Genomic DNA, 21,135 nt, shown 5'->3' with positions numbered 1-21,135 from the left:
GTGGAATGCTGGTATAAAGGGATTGGATATCCATTGTCACCAGTAGTTGGGTAGTGTTGTCAAATTCAAGATTTTCAAAAATAGTGATAGTATCAGTCGTATCTCTGAGGTATGTCTCAGTTCTTACACTAATGGGTTTCAGAAATACGTCAATGAATTTGCACAGTGGTTCTAAAATCGAACCACAGCCTGACACTATTGGTCTTCCGGGTGGATTTTCCTGATTTTTGTGTATCTTAGGTAAAGAATACATAGTCGGGATACGATTTTGACTGGTAATGAGAAATTTAGATTCTTTTTCCGTAATCCATTTGCGATCTAAAGCAAATTGTACTACGCTTTCAATTTCTGTACGAATGTCTCGGGTGGGATCCTTCCTGAGTATCTTGTAGCTGACATCATCTTGTAATAACGTGTCCATCATGTTGATATATTGAGCCTTAGACATAACTACAATTCCCCCTCCCTTGTCTGCAGGTTTTATGACAATGGAGGGGTTGTTGGATAATTCAGTGAGAGCAGAGTTTTCTAATTTAGAGAGATTATGTCTAAGAGATTTCTGTTTTGAGTTGCTTTTGAGTTTGTCTAAATCTCGAAGGACACATTTTTCGAAGGTCAAAATTTCTTTTGTGACTTCATTATCTTGGGGCTTGAAAATTGAAGGGGCTCGTAAGCCAGTATCTAATTCCTGCTCATTTCCTCCATGTTCATTAAAGAAAACTTTGAGGCGCAATGTTCTGAGCAACCGGCGAACCTCAAGTTCTGTTTCAAACCAATCCGTTTTTTGTGAAGGCACAAATGAAAGCCCTTTCGAGAGAACTTTAATCTGAGGAGATGTAAGGTCAATTTTAGCAAGATTAAAAATTGGTATGTCGCTTTGTTCAACTACTTGTTGCGACGGCGCCGTCCGCGAAATTGGCGGCGCGGTTGTTGATAAGGGGGAAACCATGGTTGCCCCCAGAAAGGCCCTCCGGGGCCACCTCTGCCTAAAAAAGGCTGCGGTGGTAAAAAAGGTTGTTGGGGTGGGTGATTTCCAAAGACTTGTGGTAATTGCCGGTCTTGTCTGGCCTGACCGTCTGAGCTACTGCTGCTAGAATTTGAAAATGACACCCACCTACGTCTGCCTTTATTTCGTGGTTGGGAGGTTGACTGTGTTTTGGCGACTTCAATGTATTCATCTGTAATGTATGGGAATATTTTATCCACTTTAAATTCCTGTATGTCAAACTGAAGTTTTTTTGTTTTCTTGCTTAGAGTAGTCGACTTAAAGTCGTCAAAGAGTTTATTAGTTTTCACTAATTGTTCACGAGCGTTAGAAATAGTGGTGTTTTCTAAAAAGGATTTCTCTTCCTTTTCGAGCTCCTTCTGTATTTCTGCCCCAAGACGCTGGGCAGTTGTTATGGTAAGGACCATAAGGTCCCTACTACATTTAATGGCAATGTGGCTAAAGGTGGTAGTGTATTCCTTGTCTGTTAGAAACAGACAAGGTTCATTACGGACTATCAGTCCCGCCGGGATGGTGTCAGCCCTTAAATACTCCCGGAGGAAATGTCCATGCAGTTCTGTCCTAAAGTGCTTTTTTTTAAGTTTCAATATGTCGTCACAACATATGGATTGGGCAACCCCCACTCCTGATCCTAATTGATCAAATAAAGAAGGGCCTCCTATAATCTCAGCGGTTTGTTCAAGCGAGTAACTAAAAGTTTGTGCCTCTGCCATTCCGTGTTGCTTGACCAATGGGATCCCAACAAGGGGGATGCAGAACTACCAAGGGTAGGCCATGGAAACCACTCCCACAGCCAGAAGGAAAAAAAGGATACGAATACCTGCCTCTGAAAAACATAAATTAAGTGTGTTCTTCAGGAATCCTCATTAATTACGAGATAGCTATAGAAAACGATCCCCAAGCAAACAGGTTGCTGAATATACAAATACAAAGAGAAAGGGGGGGATTTGTCCCATGAGCAGAAAGGGAGGGGACAGGAGACCAAAATAACACCGAAAGTCCCTTGCTGCTGTATATCAAAGTCAACGTGGTTAAATTATTCAAAAAAGTACCAGACTCTGGTATCATACACTTTAGTGGAATTCTCTGAAAACAAGAAGGGCAAATTTCTAGAAAATTATTTGGAATGTTTATTTCTTTTTTAGAAAATTATTTGAAATGTTTATTTCTTAAACAAAAAAATCCTAATAACACAAAAATTGTAATAACAGAGAAGTATAACAAAAATTAAAACACTCAAAATTGTAATTCACAATAGGAAATTTGGTTTTGTTTAAAGAACAACAAAACAATCAATTATTCTTTTAGTGAAACAGAAAAGAAAAAAAATTATAGGTTGTTCTTTTTATAAGATCACAGAAAAGAAATAAAGAAGGAATGGAGTACTAGTGGAGGAAGAATATATGAACGGTTCTTAAGGTAAAAAATTCTTCCTTTTCTACACAGAACAGCCGTGTCCACTCTAACTCTAACTCCAATATTCCTGATGACAGGTCTGCCTACGTGTAGGTGTCAAAAAAATGTTTCAGAAAAATTCAAAATTGACATCATCACAACACGCGACAATGGAAATTCATGCCGGCATTTTGGTATGTAAGAAATGGTTCCATGTAATAATGTCCCCTCAAAAATATCGCCATGCAAAAAAAAACACCGAAACCCCTGCTGCCCCTGTCCCTATATATATGGTCACCTATATAATGTCGCCACAACCTTTTCCCGGTGTCATTATATACGGCCACCATATATTTAGTGATAATATTACCTGATACCTAAGAAATCAGGTGTCCACCTCCTACAGCGGAAATATAGGCATACGTGATTTCTGAATGGACTCAGTGAAGAAAGAATTTTACTTTCAAAGTGTTTTGTAGATGGCAGGATGCAAACGTGACCATTGGAAAAGATAAGTGTCACACCTTGCCTCATGCTACACCGACCCTGTGTATTGATTGATAAGTGCTCATATGGCTGGGGTAAGCATACCTCTGTTGCCAAAATCACACGTTCCAACGGGAATTATGGGCAGTGGTCGAAGTGTACGAAAAGAAGTAGTGGAACTATGTTCCCTGCTGGTCTGCCCCGCTCCCAACAAACCCCATTGCTGTGCCCCCTCCTTCACACAAGCCAAACCCCCAAACAAACACATCTGCTATTCATGGGAATGTTCAGTGCACTGCACTGAAGTGCAAGCTTCAACTTCTTCCTACACCTTTATTTTAAAACTAAACCATTCCAGAACTGTTTCTTTTTAAAAATAAAAGTATAGGAACAGTGAAACTTAAAAATAAAAAGTATAGGAGCACCTCTCCCTACCGCTCCCGCCCACTTCGATCTCTGATTATGGGTAACCTTCTCCAAAGTATATTCTCCTGCATGTCTTTTCCTTACAAAGTCACTGTTTTCAATACCTGAGGGTTCGTAGCGCTATATAAATGCTAAATTATTATTATTATTATTATAACAAAAATGGAAAAATAATAAAGAGAGGGTATGAGCAACCAAGGAGAGGTCAGAGCAGGTGACACCTCGCACTCCAGCAATGTCAACAGTAGGGGCAAATGTTACAGTGGACGAGCGCTTAAGCAAAGCCCTTGTTATCCTAGAAATATTGTCAGTCCTTAGGAGTATTCGTGGTGGGGCATTCCGCATGCATGCTGTGGTCAGGCAACAAACTGTACCTTTATGTGGAATTCTGATATGCATATCGGTGCCTGACTCTAGCCACAGCACAGCTGCACATACAACACCCCTGAAAGGGATATGAAGGAATTGGGGGACAAGGAAAACACAACGGATCTGTCTTCACTCCTGACCTAATTGCAATCTAGTTCAGCAAGGGCCCGTGGCCCCAAGGTACGCAGAGGGCAGTCGTCTGACGCGGAGTTATTTCAAGCCCCCTGTTTGTTTGATGGCTGTTTTCTTGGCAAAACACATGACATATCCTCCCCGGCCTAATGAAACTATAGTTTCCCTCTCTTTCCTCCATATCACCCAAACACTGATCACAACAACCTATGGCCAGTAGTTGAATGAGAAAGCCCATTTTGAAAGTGAAAGTTGGCAAAGGATTCTTCTGATAATGTTGTATATGACATGATATTGGTTCAAAAGGTGCACAGAAGGTACACATAGACCGTGCGCTACAGTTTGCAAGGGAATAGAATCATCTTTTTGGTACAAAAACAGAACTATAACTGGATTACGAGAGAACCCTACTTTTAGCTTTTGTGTTGGCATGGGGTAGACAGTTATCAGGCAAGGTGCCACCTGCCCATAAAACAGCAAGAGCTGGAACATGCTCTGAGTACCCAGGCATATGATAGCAGTGTTTGGCAAATGCCTACATAATATCTATACACAGGCGAAAAATATTGGCTTTGCCAATCATTTTTTTCACATGATTTCAGATGCAAGTATACATATACTGCCTATAAATCAAGTGACAGAATGCACACTTGTTAAAGACATTTTTATTACACCGGGGACTCATTTGCAGCTACAATTAAGCCATACACTCCTAGAAGACTGATTTGGAATAACACTGGCAGGCCCTTCACCGAACGAAGTTTGATGTTACTGCTTGTAGAGCTACCCCAAATGGGATTTGTTTTGGGCTGAGAGGCGCAGGTAGTTGGTGTAAATGGCCGGAGAGAGTATTTGGTCAGGGGCAGTCAGTAGAGTAAATAACAGAACACCCATCGTCTGTGTGTCCCTCCTCCCATCTCATCTCTCGCTATTCACTTCCACTGACAACAGTTTTGGTTTATAAGCAGCAGTTTCAATGCCAACGAATAGCCAAAACCAAAATAAGCTGCTTAACCGCTACGGCTATTACTTTCATGCCCCAAAAGAACCAACACTTACTATGTTATCTTCTCCGGGCCACTATGGGAAGCCATCATTTGCAAGTCAAGTCTCATGTACCCCTAAAGGGCACAGGCTGGCAGAACCAGCTAAGAAGCCTGTGGCATGGTGCTTGCCGATATTCAAGCTATACTTTAGCTACAGCGCACGGGTAACATTTATTTTGGGTGCGATCGTTGTTGGAGGGGAATTTGCAGTGGATGGGTGCTATTAATGTTTGTGTATTATTGATGTGTTTATGCGGCCTGGTCAGAGGGGTGCACGCTTGTCCCACTCCACGAATGCAACAGGCATATTTAGCAGTTGCGGAACTTGATGTGGACGGGTACAGACACGAAGCATCTCCTGTGGTGTGCATACATCAACTCAAGGCTGTTCTATGGAGTTCCTCTGTGTGTGTGTGTGTGAGGGCGCTGTCCGGACATGCACACATGCTGGCTGTGACCTAGCGATGGCGCTAGACCCCAGTACTGATAAGGCTGAACACGCATATACTTTAACGTGTGATTTTCTCAATCTCCCTTCTCGGGCTGGATTGAAAGAACATTTTTCACTGGGGTAACATGTTGGTTTGGCATTCGTTGTGCATTATGCAGTAGGTATGCTTGACCCCTCTAATTTTGTGACGTTTTTGCACAGGTATCTTGGACTTGTTTTGAGGGTGTTTATGGTTTGTTTCTGGTTTTTGCCTGTTTTGTATGAGCTCGTGACTGTTGCGCATATTATGGAAGCCAATGGGAATGTCTGCATAGTGGACCCATGTCCTGCGTGACACGCTGAGCTGTTCCCGGCCTGTAACATAGTCTACGCAGAATTATTTTCTGGTCCCAGACATGTTGCATGTGCTAAATGTTACCTGCACAAAATAAGAGAGGTCAAACATAGCTGTGCATTAAAAGGGCACACATGACCCCCATCAAACCTTTTTGGATGTTCTGCCAATCAGAGGTCAAAAACCCGAACCTCTGCAACATTTTTGAAGCAGTGGCTCCGCCATTTCCATGCGATCTAAGTAATGATTATGTCATCACGTTCTGGCTATTGTCACGGCTCTTGCGCAGCGCACCCGCCACCACATCACAGTAGCTTGACGCCATAGCCCCGAAAAACAAATACAACTGCAATAAAACAATGTATTAATGAAGAAAAGGATGAGCTGTTAAGTACTATTTTTGATTTATTTGCTTATTTTGAATATAGTCTGACAATAAAATCAATGGTGCCTTCTTTTGCTAAACTACTGCATTAATTAAAAAAACGTGCTCAGGTGAAGGGATCTAACCAAATATCACATTTCTTATTTAGGAAATAATTAATAGTCCTGATGCAGCAAACAAGATACCGAGCTTTCTTCAGAACCTGAGTGCTACAGTGAACGACACACGAGAACACATCTCTTCCTCCCCCGGTGACATCCAAAAAATACTTGCTATCTTAACACTCGTTTCAAGAAACACGGAGTCTTTAAACGAAAGTGTAATGACGGTAAGTCGAGACCTGCATTCTTCCATGGGAGTGGTAATATGGTCATTACGCAAAAGGCTTTCTTGAAATGATTTGCCATAAAGTAACCAAAACCAAAATCACAAAATCTCAAGCATCTAAACTTGAACATATTGTACTCGTTCTACTATCGAGTACATCACACTCCTGCCATCGGCAGACCTGAATGAAGACATGACTGCATTTCTGCAAATCACTGCTTGTTCTCTATGACTAAATCACACTTTTCTTATCATGAAAGTCCGAAATTGTTGTCAAATCTGACGAACAGAACCTAGATATAATTAAATTCAAAAAAATGAAATAGCGTGATCCAGGGTCTAAGCACAGGACCGGGGACTCGAAACTGTGCTGCTCAGTGCTATCTTGCTTCCAAGACAAGTGTGCTCTCCTTGATTTATCTTCCCGGCTTTTACTAGATGGATTATTTCATTTAAACTTTACGATCTGCATTGTCTTTTTGGAAAACATCGATGAATTGTTTTATTTGGAATTAATATTGTGTATAACCGAAAATGGTAGTGGTACTTTTTAGACAAATGTTGCATGCTGTAGACAGGTATACCAGAGTGACTGGGGTTGACATTACAAGCTCACTGTTCAATCACCCAGGGCCCAACAAACCCTGCCCCAGTATACAGACGGAGGACTGTTGTTTATTACACAGACATTGAGAATCTCCCAAAATCACAGCTCATGTACGAGGGTACTTGATTGGGTAGTTGGGGTAGTAGTTCGACCTACAACCCAGTTCTGTTCACAGCGCTCAGTGCACCTTCTCAAGGTTATGAGAAAGACTACGTGTACCCAGTGTAGCCGTCAGCATTACCACTTTGCCTTTGAGAGTGCACACAGGTTTTGCAACATTATTAAAGAATCCATGTTTCACTTCATGTCTGTTTAGCTGGGAACCGCTCATCTTTCCACCGTGGGTGAATTACCATTGTCTGGCTCGGCCGCACAACGTGGTTGAAGACCGCAATATCGAGCTCTCCGGTCTGCAACTTATGAGGATTTATGCTGGTAATTTGCAGGTGGCTTCTTGTCTCTGAGGCCCAAAAAGTTTTTTCTTATCACTGACCTTGGCTGCGAGCCCCGGCCTGCTGCTTCGTGCAGCCTAATTCTGCTTTTCTTTGCCTCTCGTCCCGAGGCCTGTGTCTTCATGTAACCTCACTACAGTTATACTATGGTTTCTATATATATCTATACCATGCTATGTTTCTTATGGTAGTAGTATTTGGACCTTTCTGGCTCCTTATATGATCCTGTAGTTTCATATGGTTAGTTGCAAAAAGCATCTGCAAGCTTGCTCTGCATCTCTTCTTTGCCTTGAGTTCTACATTTATGCATTTGGCTAATGAGAAAAATAATAAAGGCTTTCGACAGTATGTATATCTCTCCTCTATCTACAGAATTGTGTAAGCATGTTCTTCGTGTGTGCACGTGTGTGTCCGTGCAACATCATGCATGGGTGTGAGTTTGCTTCATGACTAACGATGCTATGTCGTGGTGTTACTAATGACGTCAGCACAACAGATCTTTGGTTTTAGTCAATCTGATCCAATGAGGTGTTTGGATCCATGATCAGTGTTGTGGCACCTATATCCATAAAGACGTTGACTAGATAAGGTTTGAATGGTTGTCTGAGATAATATCTGTTCACATATGTAGATGTCACTGGCCTCCTGGAGGCTGTCCAAACAGTGAGTTGCATTTTGCGTTCTTGACTCCTTGGGCTGTCATGTTCATGGGGTTGAGGAGGGGCATTCCAGGGACCCTCTCTTCAGTCCTTCCTCTGGTCGACATGTCGATCAAACCACTATACTTAGTCAACATTGCTTTTGGTAGCCAGATCTTCGTTACTCCCCCAAGATGTCCATAGTAATTTACACGGTCATCGACACTCCATGTCAAGTAACTGCAGTCTCCTTCTGGGTTGTACCATACACACTTTGCCCAGTATTTCTTGTTGTCAAAGGGATCGTCGAATGTTATCATCTCAGTCGGGAACAGTGGGCACTCCTTTATCTTTGCCCTTGAGTTATTTCTTTCCCACTATTTTGTCCTTGTTCTCTTCAACATTTATATCTACTAACACTTTCATCCCTACTGTTTTCTCAGTCGTTTTGCGACATTGTCTAAAGCAGATCTTGATCACACACAGTCCTACTAGTACTAGGATCAGTGCTCCTAGTAGGACCTTCAGTCCATCTTCCAGATACGTTTTCAGCCAGGAAAAAATATATGACAGCCAGCTCTGATCGTTTCCTTTTATTTTGGTTTCCTCCTCCATTTTGGCATGCATTTTCGACAATTTTGTTACTGCTTCTGTCAGTGTGCCATCTTCTCTGTCATTTGTGGGCATGAACGTGCAACAGGATCTCCCAATGTTTGCGCAAACTACTACTTCCATTGCTGTTAGAAGGTCTAGAACATATCTGTTCTGGACAGCCATCAACCTTACAGCTCGGAGCTCTTCTTTTGTCGCGTTGAATCCATTTACAGTTGAGTTTATTGCCTGCATGAGCTCCCATCTCGTTATCTGCAGCCATTTGGTGTTTGTGTATGTCTGTACAGCTGGAACTACTGACGCAAAGAACATTTCTGTTCTACTGAGCAGCCGGTGCTCAGGTGTCACATCGTCCAGTGATGCTTCTGATGCTGATGAGAAATAGTTATCTCTTTTCACTCTACTCATTTCTGCTGACCTCTTCTTTCTTTTCATATTGTCAATTTTAGGTAAGGCATCCATCTTGATGTCTTTCTGTGATGGTATTTGTGCTGGCATGTTGAATGTTGATGTGTACCAACAAACATACTCCTCCCAAGTTGGATGGCAGCTACTTGTACGCCTTAGATCTGCACCCCCAATAGTGATCCATTAATACAGTTGTCCCAACCTTCATCACTGGATGCTTTTATGTGTACCTGCATTCCTTGTTTTCTACAACCTTTACTGCACCATCATTCAGTGGTATTATGGGCATTGGACCAGCTTCTTGGTCCACCCAGGTCAGTAACTTTGTGCTTGCATCCCATTCTTTCTTTCATTTTCCCCATGTACTGTGTTTACTGGAGCTTGTAAGAGTGTGTTTGCCTTGCTACCTACTACTCCATCCTTCCATCCTTCAGCTGTATACACTTGGCCACACGCAAGCATCTGTGGTCTTTTCCAACATCCCGGCTCTTTTCCTATTTTCTTGAGGCCTTTCTTAAGGCATGGTAATTCTTTCAGTGTTATTGTTTTTGTCTCCACTTTCTGTGGGCAGTTTGTTACATATTGTATATCCTGTTCTAATTACCAGTAATTGTTCATCATGTCAAGTGTCTTTATATAACTGTCTTCATAGGGAAATGTTGCCTTGGACATCCATTTCAATGTTGCTGTTCTCTCTTAGAATCTTCCTCGGTTTGTAACCATGGATAGGTACATAAGGCATTGTGCTCTTGCTGCTGGTATTTCCATTGCTACTAATGTTCTCAAGGCACTCATGGCATAAGGATTTAGTGAGCACACATAGCATCTCTCCCCGGTATTTTGTTTGCCTACTTTGGTCATGTGCTTGTACCACTTGTTGTTAGATACTCAAGCAGTATCAGCGAGATAGAGTTCCACCCCCTCATGTCTGCATCCAAACTCATCTACCTCTCTTTACTGTACTTACAGTGCTTAGCTGTCCACCTGACATGGTCGTTCCACCTGCTAGAGTTGGGGTTGTGTTAGTAAAGGATACACCAGTATTTCTAGCAAGATAGGATACTCGCCAAAAGATGAGGGTGAAAATACTACATGAGAATAAGACACAAGACACAATAATCATTCTTTCAATAATGCTTTCCATCACTTACACCTCTAGGATCCTTGTGTAGTTCCAAGATATCAGTTGCCAGCCTGAAATGCACAAAACATGCGTTATTGTGTTAACATTGTATTAATTCAAGACCGGTGAACAAAATAATCTGCCATTAGCAAGAAGAAATAACTGCTCCCACACAGTTTCTCTTCTGGGGTCACATAGTACTGAGAGTAGTGATGGATTTCCCCTTTCCAGGTGTGGGTATACTTGGGACAAATAAGCTATGAAGATGCGGAAATACATGTTAGGGTGGCGTCTCCTGGTGCTAATGGATCTCCTAACAAATTGGACAAATTGGGCTTGGAAAGTTTCAGGATGAGGATCACAGGGAATCATGGAACAAATGCGATAAAAACAGTCACTTTCACGATGAATGTGTGCGGAAAGAAAAATAACAAACAGACTGTGTACCCTCATTCTGGATGTGTAGGAAGTCCTTGCTCTTTCTCTCTTGCACGTGAGCGAGTAACCATTGGATGTCCTCTGCTGGGCTGTACTGATTCCAAATTATTGTTTTGCTGTTATGTTTGTTAATCGTTGGGCCTTTCGATATTGGTGCTAGGAGAGGCCACCGCTTTGTAGGGCTTGGTGTCCCCCAAGTAATGCTAAGTTTTCTTCTCCTCCAACTTGACCGTTCGCTCAGTCACTTTCTCGACCGTGTAGGGACCAGTAGATGGTGGTTTATCCCACTTTCTGGAAAAGTTCCTTAAGAGGACCTGGTCCCCCGGATACAGCTGTGGTTGCTTTAGTGAGTCCTCGTTGGTTTTTGTATTGCTGCTCTCTTCTTTTGCTTCAGGCCTCTACCGCTGTCTCTGCAGTTGACAAGAAATAAAAGAGGCACTAGCCATCAAGGAAGCAGTGTACTCATACATTTCCTGACCCAATACATCAGATACTTTTTCAGTGTCCTTGATTGCACTAGTAGGAGGAGCCAGGGAAAGTCGCATGAACCATCCTGTCACCACCTCATGTGGGGTTCAATGGTGGTCAGACCCTGGTTTATTGCGCAATGTGAATAATGCTGTTGAGGCATTCACACACCCTGCTTGATTGCAGGCTATTGGTACAGGAAAACTTGTGTTGTATTCCTTGCAAAGTTGTAATGTGCTGAAACCTTTCATTGACGAAGTGAGGGCCATTGTCAGACCATAGGAAATCACACACGCCCCATCATGGAAATGTCTCCTGGACCAGAAATTTCACTGCTCTAAGGGCACCAGGATGGGAACAATGGCCGGCTTCGATCCAATGGGAAAATGGGCATACAACCACTATCATGTAGCTGTAACCTTGGTATACTTGGATCATGTCCGCATAGTCAATGTGTAGGTGTTGGAATGGACCTACTGGGCGAGGTATGGCTCCTCTCACTACCCTTAATGTATGACCTGCTGTAAATTGTTTACACACTAGATAGTTATTCATGAATTCAGCCATGTGTTCTGCCAAGTTAGGACAGAACCATGTTTCTCCAATATGAGCAGCAGGCACCTCCTTCCCTATATGTGTCAGATGGTTTAATTATGTCAGTGCAGTGTGCAATAATGTGAATGGCATTACAACTTTCCCTCTGTTATTTTTCCACCATAAGGCATCTGTCGGAGACACTGTACATCGCCTCTTTATCCATAACTCCTTTTCTTCCCTGGGTGCAGCTCCCCGCAACTTCACAATCTGTGTCACTGGTAATGTGTGATAACATTGCTTTAGTATCATTGTTTGCGCATAATCACGCATTGGGGACAAACCATCTATTTCTAAAATGTCCCCAAATTAGGCTGCACGTTTTGCTTCTGCGTCTGCTGCTTCGTTGCCCTTGGAGATGGGGTCCTTCCCCCTCGTGTGTGCTTGGCACTTCGCCACTGATATTCGCTGTGGGAGGTCAATTGCCTCTATCAGTCTGCCCAATAGGAGTGCTGCACCGGTGCTGCACCAGTGACCCATCAGCATGTCTGAAGCCCCTTCTCAGCTGACGTGACAGCCCAGAATGCACTGTGGATGTCACAGAGGCTGAATCCGAATACACTGTTACTTCCTTTTCCCTGCTGTGTTCTAGTGCCAATATGAAAGCAACTAATTCTGTTGCTTGTGCTGAAAAGTGTGACGGTAGATGTGCGCTTGTCACCACCTTATTTGTCCCGTCCTCCCTCAATCTCACTACTTCTGATCCAGTATGTCTTTCCCCAGTCATTTGGTCAATTGTTGACGACCTGTCAATCTAATGCACGCCTCCCCCTCAAGCGCATTCTCCTGTACCTTTCTAGTGTCACTGAATTGTTCTATGTTGGCTGTGCAGTCGTGCGTGTAGTCACCCTCCTGTAAAGGGTCGGCGATGAAAGTCGCTGGGTTGACATGCCTGCATCTCACTATCTTGAGAGCTGGGTTTCACAGTAACACCTCATACCCTGAAGCTCTCTGTGTTGTCAATGTCCTTCTCGGTCTTTCTAGTATTAGAAAGAGAGCATGTGCCACATAAAGAGTGGTGCTGCATCCCATGGTAATATTTGCATACTTGTCCACTGTGAATGCGGCGGCAGCCAATGCCTGTTTGCATGCACAGTGTCCTCTCATCACTGGGTCTAGTATGCTAGAGGCTTGTGCCCCATGCTCGTCTTTTGTGTCAGTACTGCAGTCATTACCACTCCATCAGAGTGTGAGAATAGCAAAAAATCCCTTTCATAATCTGGGATTCCTAACACTCGAGCTGTGCATATTGCTTCCTTCAGCTAATCAAATACATCAGTCATTTCTGTTGTCCATTGTGATGTCCTCTCCCCTCTTTGTGCTTCCTTCAGCACACTCAATAAGGGCATAGTGTAAGTGCTTTAGTCGAAGACCCATGCCCTGCAGTAGTTACATAGTGCTAGAAACTGCTGCATTTGTCTTATGGTTGTGGGTTTTGCTGTCCTGCGTATTGCTTCTGCTCTTTCTGGTGTCACTTTTCTCCCGTCTTGGGACATCAGTTGTACAATGTACAACACTTCTGTCTGGCAATATTGTCATTTGTCCTTGTCTTTTTGTACCCTTTGTCTGCTAATACTGTCAACATGTATACTGAGTCATTTCTACACTGTTCCTCTGTCTTGCTGCACATCAATATGTCATCTATGTACTTTATAACTGTGCTCTCCATCTGTACATTGCCGAAGTAAATTTGGAGTACTCTGTTGAAGATCGAAGATGCTTCACAGTATCTTTGAGGAAGTCTTTTATCTTTCCACTTCTTATTTCTATATAGAAATTAAGTTAAGTCCTGTGAGTCTGGGTGTAATGGTATAGAGAAGAATGCATTCTTCAAATCTATGACCGTGAAGTAGGCAGCTTCCGTGGGAATGGTAAACACTGTTGTCGCTGGATTCGGAACTAAAGGAACCTCTGCTTCTACAATGTGGTTAAGAGGGGATGCAAGTCCTGTATAAAATGCCATGACCCTGTCGCCTTTTTAACACGGTACACAGCCGTGTTGCATGGTGATTCTGTTGGCACTAGGATGGCCTGCTTCACTAGTGCTGCAATGGTCTCATAGATACCCTCATTTGCCTCCCTCGACATTGGACATTGCCTAACTCTTGGTAAAATGACTCCTGGCTTCAGCTTGATTTTCACTGCTCCTATCCCTTCCAGAAGCCCTACATCTTAGGGACTTGTGGGCCATAAGATGCTGTGGAACTTTGCCAAGTCTTCCTCGAGAAATGTTGGCGGTGCTTTTAGCATCATTGCCATTCTCTGTGGCACCTCTCTGTAATGTATTCTCACCCAATATGTGATGCTTATTTCGAACACCATCTTGTGATCTGATCTGTTCTCTTTGAATCGTTCTTCGTCTGTAACCGTAGTCAACGTGTATTCTTCTGCCAGGGCGATCACTGATCGCCATGGTTACCCTGTGTTGTCTGTCCTGTGCACTGCTATCCAGTCGTCCCCGCAATTACTGACTCTCATCTAGTGGTATTTTTGGCCTGAATAAGTACTCATTTGGAAGGTGTCACATTTTTCCCTGAATCCCTGGGAGCCATGCTATTATTATTTCAGTCCCATATTGAAACAGCTCCTCATCTACTGGCAGGCACCCCCCTCTGTACCGTCTGTCCACAATAGGCTTGAATAATCTCCCTCTCCTTTAGAAGGTGTATCCCTGGTGTGGAACACACTATCCCCTCATCAGTGAATTAAATGGTCATGTTAAGTTTGCTCATGATATCTCTCCTCTGTATGTTGACAGGTCTCTGTCCAGAATATAGTAGGGGTAAAGCTAAGTGATGCTCCCCTATAGAAAGTGCAATATTGTCTGTAAAAGGAACCAATTCCGTCGCCCCAGAGAACACTTGAGCATTCATGGCATCGCCTGACATACTATACTTCCCCTCTGGGATGCAGGATCTAGTCGCCCCTGTGTCTACAAGAAAGGAAAACGTTTTGTCACCTATCGCCACCCCCATGCGTGGTTCCTCTGCCGGGTTGGGTGTAATCTATAGGATGAAACACATCAAGTCTGTCTGCGGGCTGTCCTATTGAGGGTTTAATGACATTTCGTTCCCAAGAATGGGTTGCCCCCCACCACTGTGACCGCCCCTAGTTTCCTAAAGGGAGTCGTCATGGAGTCTGTATGTGCCACGGTCCTGTCATTTGGCAGTGTGATACCCTGCATTTGCGGTATCTGTGGTGCCTACGAATACTGCTGCACAGGCGCCTGCATTTGTGGTGTCTGTGTCATGGGCTGGTGTGTCTGCGGGTATGCGTTCAGTGTCTGTCCTGGTTGCTGTGTCTGGTCCTGGGCATGGAATTCATTCTGTTTCCCTGGATGTGCTGGCTGATATTGCATTCCCCCATTCTGTTGCATACCTCCTCTGCTTGTACATACCCATGAGAAAATGTCCTATCAGTCCACACACCCAGCACTGGGGTGGTTCCTTCACTTACCTCTGATACTCTCTAGAGAACCCTTCTGGACCCTGCTGCATTTGTTGCCCATATCCCTGATACCCTCACAGAAATCCCCTATGGCAATGTTGCATTTGATGTCCATACCTGTGTCCCCTTGGTGGCCCCCTTCTTCCTCAAAACCCATGCTGGGTACTGCGACCGCAGAGCTTGTCATACGGCTGCTCGGCAGTTAGCGAATGGCGAACCAGCGTGCGCCGTGTTCTGAGTTGTTACTCCCGGGTACCTCGCCTTTTTCCATATGACAACAGGGGCCCCTCCGAGGGTCGCCACTAACAACCCCTTGATGTCTCCCACTGCTAATTTTTGTCCTGCCATCATCCATTCCATCTCGTATATCCATTTCCATGCATCCACGGTCAACAAGGGTAGCCTACACCTCAAGCTTTCCTTGTCTATATGCTTCCATGGTATGTATTGAGGTTGCCTCCCTCCCTTTTCCAGTAATGGCATCTGTGTGAACCCAATCTCCCCGTCCAACCCTCTTGTGAATGTAATCTCCCCCTCTGATCTCCCAGTGTCTTTGGTGGTGGTAAATGCCCTTACCATTTCCCCCCTCCTTCGTGCTGTGAGGTCCCTAAGCCTGCGCGCATATGGGGTTACACCATCCAGGCAGTGCGATGTATCCCTGGATCGTTGTGGTCTCTCGTCTTTTTTGCTCCACAACTCCCCTGCATCTCTGTCTGCTCCCCATGTTCAGCCTTGATTGGTCTTATTCACTGTTCATCGACAAACAGGTTGCCCTATTCCCTCGTCGTCACTCTCTACCAAGTCCTCTTCTGACTCAGTGTCTCCATGGTCACTGTCAAAATCGTCATGGAAGCTCAGCCTCCTGAGTACCTTGCCTCCCTGTAGTTCTCCTACTAGGTCCATCAAGTTCCCACCTTCGCCCCTCATGGAGGACCCTACACTGGTTTTGTCTGTCAGTGCGGCTGCCTTATCCCATGTCTTGTTGCGGTCTTCTTCTGCTTGCCTATCCCTTCCTGCATTGTCGTCATACGCGGTCAACCTCCATTTTAGTCTTTTCTCTCTTATTGCACGCACCTCCTCCTCCTTGCATTTGTGCTCTCTTGCGAGCCGTTCTAGTTCCCACTTCCTCCTTTAACTTCTTACCAAAACTTGCTTTTCATTCTCGTCTTCCTACATTTGCCTCTCTATCTCCTCAAGCTCCCTCTTCATCTTCATCTCTTGCTGCTCCCACCTTTTCTCTTCTTCCTTTTGCTTTTCTCTTTGCACTCTCTCTCGTTCCTCCTGCTCTTCCTTCTCTTGCCTTTCTACTTCTTCCATTATCTCTGCCCACTCTTCTGCTTCACTGCTCTCCTTACAGTCACCTACTTCCTTACTTATCCCTCCTTTTTGTCCAACTGTCTTCCCATCTAATTTCAATAGTATTTGCACTCCTACCCACTCGTTCGATGCTATATTTTCCAGCCCTTCCATGGCACTCGTCTGGGTCTCAATGGCACGCCCCTATTCCATCACGTGCTGGCGCAATCCCTTTCTGCCCCTCCTTCTTGGTATATGGTGGAGGCTTGGATATTGGATTTGGTTACCCCTCTGCTGCATTTAATTCCTGTATAGGGTATAATCCCTGTGCTCCTGTTGTAGCCCCTTCATTCTCATGGTCAGTGGGCTCTGGGGAAGAGGGGGACATGGGTGCTGCACCCAGGTTGTCCTGCTGGTTCAGCATCCATTGACACCTTGCTACTTCCCCCTCGTCCTGAAAAAAATTTCAGAGCTCGAATATCAGCCTGCAATTGCTCAACATTTCCCCCTTATAAACCTCTTGTATGGGTGTGTGTAATGGTTGTTGCATATATTTTGAGAAGCTCTCACAATGTGGCCATGGCTTAGTCAATTTACCTTCTGTGCTTTTCATCCATTCTGCGCTATATTTACAAATCTTGTCCTTATATCGTGGAAGGGTCTTGAATAGGTGCTGAAGGGACATATCCCCCCTGCATTTCCCCTGATACATTGCTTTATACTCACTTGACGTCAAGTCTAAGCTTCCAACACTTCCGTTGTTATTCAGACACAAAACTACTATTAATCTTCACAAATACCAGTTCTTGTCAACTATCACAAGCCTCTCTGGCTCCCAACCAACCTTTCAGGCGTGCTCCGCGCACCGCCCTTCTACAACTCTCTGCCTCCTCAGGCACACCCACCAATCTTGTGCATGCGTCTTTCCGTTCACTGCCACAGAACAGCTTATTCCATCAATTGTAAATTGTGCACACCAACTTCTGTACCTCCTCGTGCTATCCTAGTCCTATGCACAGGCCTTATGGGTGACGTCAACGCTTCACTAAGTAAGGGGATGATAGTAATCAACGCTATTGTTCCATCACACAGACATTTTCACAAACCCGTCATATACCCACAGCTGTGATCCTGCCTCCTAACAGGGGATACCAATATTTCTCGTGCTCAGTCTGTACCTACAGCGTCGCCTTGTAGATAAAAACGCCTCCGTGATACCTAACCACAAGAACTCCTTCCGCAATTATAGCTAGCTCCATTTGCAAAGCCCTATATACGGGATACCATTATCCATTACCCGAACTAAAACGCCCAATCCACAGGAAATCCAATATTTACATAACTTTTGTCAAATGTACCCTCAAGTCAATTGTCAAGGTTTTTCGCCTGAACCTTTTACCTCAAGACCGAATGTTCACTAATCACAAAAATGACATCTACCTCCCCTCCTTACCCTACTAAATTCCACGCTACTCGATACTATTAAACGATAGCGAATGGTACTTCAAAAATTCTCAACAACACTTGTCACCACCCCACACCTAACATTTCTTTACCACCCCCCTCAGTTGCTGTGTGGCTGAGTCAATACACTCTGTGATCTACTGACGCTGTTTGGCTACCGGCTCCCCAAAGCTGTCACATCCCCCCTTCTGGTCTGCTGGGCTCCTCACGGACCGCGGGCAGGATGTTTTCCAAACTGATGCCTGACTGCCTCTGCTCGGGGTGCACCTCCGGTAGAAGAGCCCTCCAGGTGCTGCAAAGGAAGAGCTGGCGTTATGCCGAATGGGCGTAGTGAAACATAATTCTGCTACTAACTTGTAGACAGGTATACCAGAGGGACTGGAATTCACACTACGAGCTCACCGTTCAATCACCCAGGGCCCAACAAACCCTCCCCGAGTATACAGACGGAGGACTCAGCCAAGGGCAAGTTAGACCTGCTGTTTATTACATAATGCCGCTGTTTATTATGCGGTCACATTCAACTAAGGGAGTTCCTTTCCCCCAAGCAGGGTGGTGCATAATGAAGCACTTTTATTCAAGGTCACTTTGGTGAGGCCTCCAGCATGTCTCGCACCCAACCCCAACAAATACCCTGTGTCACAATGGACTAGAAACCAGGCCGGTGTGTAGTAAGAATATATATTTATTAATTTAGTGAATCAAGGTTGACCAACCGACTCACATTAGCCACCAATGCTGGGCCAACAGCCAACGTCACAACTATGACTTGGTTATATAAAACAACACTGGTGACATTTTGAAACATGCAATAACAACTTACACCAGAGTGAATTTCGATTTAACCAGTGAAAAACATTTGCAATACAATACAAAATCCACAGAACTGACTTCATTTGAAACAATACTTCTCTCCCAGCAACCCCACCGCCCCCCCCCGACACATCAAGGCTTCAATTAAATATGACCCCTTTCATTGAAAGGCAAGGCGTGAAGAGTGTGAGCACAATGCAAAACTCGTTTTGCTGCTGATTTAAAAAGGCGCAGTTTGGGAAAGGAATTCAGTGGGAAAAATCAAAAGGGAACTCAAATGAAAACCGTTTTTCAACACACTTGAAAATAAAAGGCAGGACTTGATAACTTGGGGTCAGAGAAAAATGGGAACAAAAGAAAAATGTTGTTTTGCAACACAGATGCAGATGGGATACAATACTTTGTTATTCTGTTTTTAAAGGAATGGGGAATTTTAATTTTTCAACACACATACAGATGAGAACAATACTTTGTAATTCTGATTTAAAATGAATGAAAAATTTCGTTTTTTGCACCCTCCACACTGACATCAAAGGTGGTGTTTTGTGGATTACTTCTTTCTGGGATTATGGACACTCCCCCACCTTTCTATGTGGAAGTCAAGGATTTCCGAGACAGTCAATCAAGTCTTTATGGGCTATAACAGCTGTAACACACTGAGCATGAGCTTTGTTAGTTTCGAATTGATGGCTTTTGGATGGGTCTACTTACATGGGAGGCTTTGGTCAGGGAAAACATCAGGGCTTCTCTGAGGACAGCACAGGTCTGGTCAAGAATTTATTACTGCACCCAGACTCCTTATGCTCCTCTGGTTTGGTTCCCAGCTAGCTTCTTTATTTTCCAGCCACTGTCTCCAATGCAAGGATTGAGGCCTGTCTGCTAGTTGCTCCTCGCAAGAGTCCAGCAGCAGCTCTCTCCCGGGATAATTCACAAAAAGCCCAGTTCTGATGCAAACCTTTCCTTATATAGCAGGGATGACATTGCAATATGGTCATCATTCCCGCAGTCAGGATTGGCTAGTTTGCTCCATTCACCACCCCCACCACACCACATGCATGCTGATAGGACCGGGAGTTGAGATATATGTATGATGTAGGCTGAGGGAGGAGAATAGATACATTATTTCAAATTGACACTGATTAGTGACTCTTTTGTTCTAAAAAAATCTCATACGGTAATAACTCCCTAGGTCTTTCAAATAACCCCATGATGATATATATATATATATATATATATATATATATATATGAGTTCTATATTTTACGGCGAATCAGACCATAACAATTTTACTTCGGTACGTACTTCCTGAGCAGAGCTACCATTTTTTGTGGTTTTCTGCTGCACCGAAATAGCTGAAATTGGGACAGTTCCCCATCTAAACCTTATTTTCACGATCTACCCCCATGGCAACTCTCCCATTTCTCAGGTGTATGTAAATGGAAGAAATCATACTTTTCCACATAACAGATATTTTGTGATGTACATAGATTAAGTTATTACAGGGTTACAATGGACTTTTTCTCCGGTTTCATTTGAACCCGGGGTGGGCTCTATCGGATACACTCCTTTCCTCTTATTAAGGCAAACCTATATTCAATGTTTAATCAATGGCATGGCATAATATGGCCTCAGTAGGCTTCCCTTTTCCTGAAACCATGTGACAAGCCATCTGGTTTATTTGTGTTTATCTTAACATGTCCTTTTGCTGGGCTTCAAAGGCTTTGCTCAGTGCTTAATGTACAGTTTTATGGGAAGCTTGACCTCAAAGTTATGTCTGGAGGACATGTTATCAGCAACTAATTGACAACCAGACATTCTTATTTGTAGGCCCAGCTCCAAAAAGCCTGGAGTTCAAATTTCAAAGGGTCTTTGTTCAGAACTATTTGCACTTTTTTACGGGCACAATTGTTAAAGAATCCATGTTTCACTTCATATCTGTTTAGCTGGGAACTGCTCATCTTCCCACCGTGGGTGAACGACCATTGTCTGGCTCGGCCGCACAATGTGGTTGAAGACCGCAATATCGAGCTCTCCAGACTGCAATTTATGAGGATTTATGCTAGTATTTTGCAGGTGGCTTCTTGTCTCTGAGGCCCAAAAATTGTTTTGCCTATCGCTGACCTTGGCTACGAGCCTTGCCCTGCTGCTTCATGCAGCCTAATTCTGCTTTTCTTTGCCTCTCATCTTGAGGCCTGTGGCCTCATGTAACCTCACTACAGTTATACTGTGATTTCCATATATCTATAGCGTGCTATGTTTCTTATATGTTAGTAGTATTTGGCTCTTCCAGGCTCCTTATATGATCCTGTAGTTCCATATGGTTAATTGCAATAAGCGTCTGCAAGCTTGCTCTGCATCTCTTCTTTGCCTTGCGTTCTGCATTTCTGCATTTGGCTAATGAGAAAAATAATAAAGGCT

General features: G+C 43.9%; 1 protein-coding gene across 5 annotated transcripts in view; it reads left to right on the top strand.

Moving 5' to 3' along the window:
• LOC138453201 (adhesion G protein-coupled receptor F5-like) overlaps window positions 1-21,135 on the top strand; it is a 584,850-nt gene that overhangs the window by 442,576 nt on the left and 121,139 nt on the right. For all 5 annotated transcript variants that reach the window (XM_069605826.1, XM_069605823.1, XM_069605825.1 and 2 more), the window contains one exon: window positions 6,179-6,358. In XM_069605826.1, coding sequence (XP_069461927.1) covers window positions 6,179-6,358 — 180 coding nt within the window. The remainder of the gene's footprint in view (window positions 1-6,178; window positions 6,359-21,135) is intronic.

This window comes from Ambystoma mexicanum, chromosome 4p (assembly GCF_040938575.1).
Source record: "Ambystoma mexicanum isolate Mex_15411 chromosome 4p, UKY_AmexF1_1, whole genome shotgun sequence".
NCBI classification, from domain to species: domain Eukaryota; kingdom Metazoa; phylum Chordata; class Amphibia; order Caudata; family Ambystomatidae; genus Ambystoma; species Ambystoma mexicanum.
Note: the sequence above shows the minus strand (reverse complement) of the source record. Positions and strands in the feature narration are given on the sequence as shown.